We start from the raw sequence: 6,103 nt of genomic DNA on the forward strand, positions 1-6,103 counted from the left end.
TAGTATTTTGAAGCTACCACGATGCATCTTCTTGAACCTACCTTTGCATTCCAAGACGATATCCGATTCGTTAAGTGTGTAGCCCCCAAGACTTGAGAGCTAGCCTGAATGTCTAAAGCAGTGTTGGAGGATTTCCTAAATCCTGACATTTGTCCTTGTTAGAGTAGGTACATCTCAGGGGACAATAGTTGGCATGTGACTTGTTAGTACCCTGAGGCATTCGCTAGTGGTGGTTGAGGTATTACGTTTTCTGTGGAAGTTGGGCCTTATTTACCTATGATTTGGGCAGCTAGGCTTTAAATTACATTTTTTTGCGGGGTAAGTATTCAACTTGTCGAAAAACGTTAGGGCCACGTTTTCTACCAACGAAATACGCGTTTTCCAAATGCAGGACACGACGAAAACCGGCGAATATGTTTTCCATTTTCTAGGACACGATAAAAACCGTATTCAACACGTATTAGGGCTGTTTTCGTGTCCAATACGTAAAATACGGGACACGGGACCGTGGAGGACGTGTCCTGTGACTTAGGTGGGAGGTCAAACAGAGTTGGAACACTAAATGTTACAGTCAAGACTGACAGCGCCCAGACTCAATATGTAACCATATTTTCCATCTATGTGCATGAAATGAAAAATTTGTGGTGTACTTAAACCATTCATTCTTATTTCTTCGAAACTCATTCAGGTTAACAGAGAAGATAAAGTGCATATGTAGACCAACTGTTACATCAATCTATCAACAAAATATAGCAATAAACTGGACACTCTAAAACAACGTACAAAGAATGATAATATTTATCATCGGAATCAGCAAATACAGACTGCTGGCAAACAATCCACACAATGCTCATGTCAACACTAAAGACTCTGTAGCTAATATGAACTAATAATTTAATATGACATACAAAGTAAGGACATAAATTTAACATTTTAAAATTCACTAACAATATAATAATATCAATAGCAATGAAGAATCACTACAATTTGTTGAAGGGGGGCTATGATAAGTTACAACCATATAAATATCCCCAATTCTATTGTACTTTACAAAATAGATCTGTCATCTGGCTACCATCAATTTCACCTGGAATTTAGTCATGTGAGGAAGGAAGCCTTTAAGCCCTTTGGGCTCACTAATGCTCCAACCACCATCATGCAATTTATCCATGACACCTTCAGGCCCTACCTTGGAAAATTTGTCAATATGAATCTAGATAATATCTTGGTCGCCAGACAAATCAATCAAGTGGAAGAGGTTCAAACATCCCAAATCTTTTCAAGAGCACCATCTCAAGGCAAAACTTAAGAAATGCTTTTTCACCAAGAGTCCAATTGTTATCTTGGATTAGTCAAATGTCAAAATATTCAAAGTTCGTTAAGAATGGCTCACTCCTACAGCTTATACAGACCAGAACGGTTACCTAGTAGGTATGAATCTCGTCAAGAGATTCTCGTCATCATTCTAATATTGCTCATTCTCATCAATAACTGGCTAAACGCCATAAAAAATTTACAAAGGGGCATGAAACTAAGAGGGCCTTAACAACTAAAGGATGAACTTTTTCTGCACCAGTGCTCATACTTCTTGAAATACAACCCTTAATAGATGCTAATTATTTGAATTTCTCATGGACACTGTTCATAAGCAAAGACAACAACCGATGGCTTACCAACCAAGGACTCTTTTGCATCCAACCTATAACAAAGAGTTCTACAGCCTCAATACAAACTACAAATGCTCAAACAGTCATGGCAATACCTACCAAACAAGGAGAGCATTCTGCATATAGATCGCTATAAGCCATCAACAATTACAAGCCCTTAGAAACCTGGATGTTAGGTGCAATTCTTATCATTGGTGAAAGGACTTTTATCCTTCTGATTCCTATTTTGGCCCTATCATTTCCATTTTACAACTAATAGTTGTCAACCAGGTTCCTTATTAGATTATAACTCTCAAGATGGCATATCATATAAGGCTTAGGAATAATCAGTTATATCCCTAATGTATAATGTCCTCTTCAAATTGATTGCCCAAAGAAGGATGTAGTAGCTTATTTAACCCTGAGGGCTATAGTCATTTAAAAAGGGGGAAATTATAATTTAATGTTACTTAGGTAACATTAGATAATAAAAGTTAAATTTGGGGCAAATGGAGGGAAACTTGCTAGTCACTCAAAATTGAATTTAGGAGGGAAAAGCCCCAAAGAGAATCTATAAAAGGGAGGAGAGTCATTATGATCATCATGGATTGTTACTCTTCCTAATTTTGGGCTTAGGCTCTTGGAAAGTTTTAAGGCCCCTTTTTCTGATTGGTTTCGGTGGTGAAAGATTGTCACTCAATATTGTATTTAGGAGGGAAAATCCCCAAAGAGAATCTCTAAAAGGGAGGAGAGTCATTATGATCATCATGGATTGTTACTCTTCCTAATTTTGGGCTTAGGCTCTTGGAAAGTTTTAAGGCCCCTTTTTCTGATTGGTTTCGGTGGTGAAAGATTCCACCATAGCCAATCTCTCTACTTTTCTTGGTACAAGGCTGAGTTCTGGCTGGAGTTTGTCGTTTGAGGCAGCGGGGGCTGAAGTTTATCTTTCTGAGGCAGCGAGGACTGGAGATTATCTTTCTGGGACAGCAAATCTACTTTTATGAGGCAGAGTGTGGCTGGGAATTACCTTTCTGAAACAACGGACTGGGTTGTTAAGGCAGCGAGGTCTGGATCCCCCCTTTCTGAGGCAGCAAGTGATGGGTTCTACTCCCCTGAAGCAGGGAGGGCTGGTTTCGTCCTTCTGAGGCAGCGTAACGCTGAATTTTAAGGCTGGAAATGGTGCAGTGAAGTAGAGGACTGACGCAGCGAGTATCTGGTGATGCAGCGCGATGATATAAGGGCAAGTCAGAGGTAGAAAACTGAGACAGTAAGACTCCACAATACCATTGATTGGCAACACAATACAAAACTCATATCCACAGCCTGGACCTAGACATGGCAGCAAGAGTAGGAGGTTTGGTCAAATTTGTGATCTTCTGTTGTTGAATAATAGAGCAGTGGCTACAGCTGTATGCCTAAAAATACTAGTCTGTATTGTTGTCCCTACTGGAAAACTGTGGATCATGTACTGCATGAGAAGAATAGTGAATCTGCTGTGATTGGTCAATCTGGTCCTCATTTCTACAGTGGTTACTTATGAGATAACTGTTGCCTGAATGTTTTACTATATTATGTATGCACACAATCACAATTATCTAGTTTAATGAAGTACTGCAACTCTGTTACAAAATATAATTCTGTCATCTATTTGTGTGAAACCCTAACTCAGAATTTCATCACAAGGGTAATCTCTCTAAGAGGGGCATTACATAATGATATAGCTTATGAGTTATTGATTAAAGAAGCTCAATTATCTTCGCATGGGAGTCACTTTGGGCCTAACAAGACACTTCCACAGCTACAAAGATATTTTTTTGGCCATTTGTGCATAAGAATGTTAAGGATTTCAAACACAAGTATTCATTTAGCAACCAATTAACCTTCAAACTGAAAAGTTGGGTTAAATCAACCCTTGCTAGTCATCTCTACATTTTAGAAATCCATTATGGGTTTCTTGCGACTTGGTATCAATAGTATGTGAATTGTCAAAGATGGGTGTCTTCATTTCCTGTGCTAAGACCATTGATGCTGCTACATATGTAGAGTTATTTAATTTTAAACATATTGGACAAACTTCAGACCTTTGGACTATCAATTTTCGAGCCATTTCTCATGGTCCTTGTGAAAAAGCTTGGATGTCAGTTGCAGCTTTCAAGTCCATCCCATCCTCAAACGGATGGGTGAACTAAAGTTGTTAACAGGTGTGTTGCACAAGCACTTTGCATCTATAACCAGATAAACAGACAGCGAGATCTAAATTCTAATACCTTCACATCATTTAGCATAGCTATAATTGAGCAACACGCACATATATAGGATATCCTCTTTTAAGATTTGTTATGCATTTTCAATTTCTCAAACTGAGCCCTGGAACAGTAGGAAACAAACTCAAAGCCTGTGCGAATTTGTCTTTTTGAACTCCAACATACAACTCCATTAGTGGTTGCAGAGGTATTTGAAAATGGAACTACAAAGTAAAATGTGACTGATTAAGCAACTACTCTAATTTTCAACATCCATCAAGATGTAATAGCATTCTGGCTAGGGTTGGTACTATTTCTTAATCTTGGATACAGTATTGTGAATGGAATGCTTTCTTTTGAAAATAAACATACGAGGATAAATGCAAGGGTCACTGTTGAGCAAAACCAGAATAAGCAGAATCCAAAATTATCAGTGCTTTGGAACCTCTTGGAATCCTAATATTCATAAGATATAAATTAAGAAAATAGTGCAAATGCAATGTACTATTATAAAGGAGGGATCAATAACCTTATCGAATCCCTGCTTTGATGAAATGATGTGAACAACTTCCCTGAAATCTTCAATCCTGTCTCTGGTTCTTGCCATTTTCTGTCACTGTTAAAAGCCTTTACCAAGATTAAGGATTGCAGATTTTATGGGGTTGATACCAAATTTGTTGATTAAAGTGAGTCTATTATTAGACTTGACAAGAAGACTTGAAACTGCCTTACTCAAACTGCGAGACAAACACATCTTCCTGTCAAAGTCTGGGTTTTATAAGCAAATAATAGTAAAATTAATTATTTTGATACATCAAAAATATCTATGTATAATTGTGCAAAACAGGAAAAATAAATAAATTTGTGTTTCATACTAATATGTAACCAGCTTAGATCTAGTATACACAGCAAATAAGAGCAATAGCAGAACTACCCACATCCACAGAGGAACGAGTTACATGTTTACTCAACTCTTCAGGTTGAAATGGGGCGGGAAAAACCCTAAGAGCGTTTTCCAGAAAGGAATGTGCTGCCTAAAACGCAGTCGTAAGGGAATTATGCTGACTTCTATTATATAAAATGTGTTTGTAGCAATTGTCGCTGAATCTACTTACTTGCCATATAATGCCAGAAGCATTTTGCAGCTGAAGAACCATATAATGTGTTCAAATTGGGATTAATTTCCTAAACTGTACAACTTTGAACAAGCAATCTAAACAATAAAGAGAATGTACCTCACAGGCGAGATCCTCTCTATCGGCTGTAGCAGGTTGTCCTTCAAATGGGCAATTTGATTTCTTCTTGAAGATTAGATTTTACACGATCGCCTAATTAATTTTACGTCTGTATCAATAATTCATAATATGGGGCTCGTCAATTCAGTCTGAAGTCTTGTCGAGAAATAAAATATAATCTTTGATAGCAGAAGAAAATCTGGAACGGAGTGGCTCTTTCGCGAAACCTTCCTAATAATTTTGAGAACGAACACGGTCATTCTACATACAGTTTTTGAGAATTTGTGTTCCAGCCTATTCAAATAACTTCTGTAATGTACAGCAAACCACGAACAACCAACAGGACGTTCATGTTCTCAATTTAATGTGTTCAGATCAATAATGGCAAAGATCTAAGTGGAAACAATGGCATGTGGAAACCATATATAGCGCCCAAGTTTGAATCAACAACACTCTGCCCTCCGTCACGAAATCCTTTCTACTTAGAAAATGTAGAGAAGCTGATTGTGATGCGAAGGTTGTATCAAATCATCAAAACCATCAAGGGAGTTCAAGATGCGAACCACATAAAGGTTTAATAAATCTTTTTAATGTCAAACGTCGGTCCTAGCGTAGATAGCTTCATTGTCCTTTTGGACAACTTATGTGAGTTGAATCTCAGTCCTATGTTCAATTTGAGTTTGGAGCTTTGTCTAACTGGTTGTTCAATTTGAGTTTGGAGCTTTGTCTAACTGGTTGTATTGGTGCATGTTAAACGAATTCAATGAAGTGTTATTTCGAGTAAAACATCGTTCCATTGTTTTTTTTACAATTTAGGTGAGTTGAATCTTTGTTCTATGTTCAATTTGACATTTAATAGGGAATTGGTTTAAAAGATAAAGGGTTATTGTTTCTGGTATTTTGATTTATAAAAATTATTAATCTAGATCCATTTTAAATTTAAATTCACTGGATGTGGAGAGGGATCAAATCTCTTTTT

At 37.4% G+C, this 6,103-nt stretch overlaps 1 protein-coding gene across 1 annotated transcript in view; it reads right to left on the reverse strand.

Moving 5' to 3' along the window:
• The window catches only part of LOC149252011 (syntaxin-81-like), a 128,774-nt gene extending 123,090 nt beyond the window's left edge, over positions 1–5,684 (reverse strand). Inside the window, exons 1-3 of the mRNA XM_089459643.1 lie at positions 5,394–5,684; positions 5,125–5,233; positions 4,419–4,505 (exon numbers count right to left, since the gene is read on the reverse strand). Of these exons, the coding sequence (XP_089315769.1) occupies positions 4,419–4,496 (78 nt within the window). The 5' untranslated portion in view covers positions 4,497–4,505; positions 5,125–5,233; positions 5,394–5,684. The remainder of the gene's footprint in view (positions 1–4,418; positions 4,506–5,124; positions 5,234–5,393) is intronic.
• Between the last annotated feature and the right edge of the window lie 419 nt (positions 5,685–6,103).

This window comes from Pinus tabuliformis, chromosome 7, assembly GCF_031772625.1.
Source record: "Pinus tabuliformis cultivar Carrire ecotype Pingquan chromosome 7, CPIR1, whole genome shotgun sequence".
NCBI lineage: Eukaryota > Viridiplantae > Streptophyta > Pinopsida > Pinales > Pinaceae > Pinus > Pinus tabuliformis.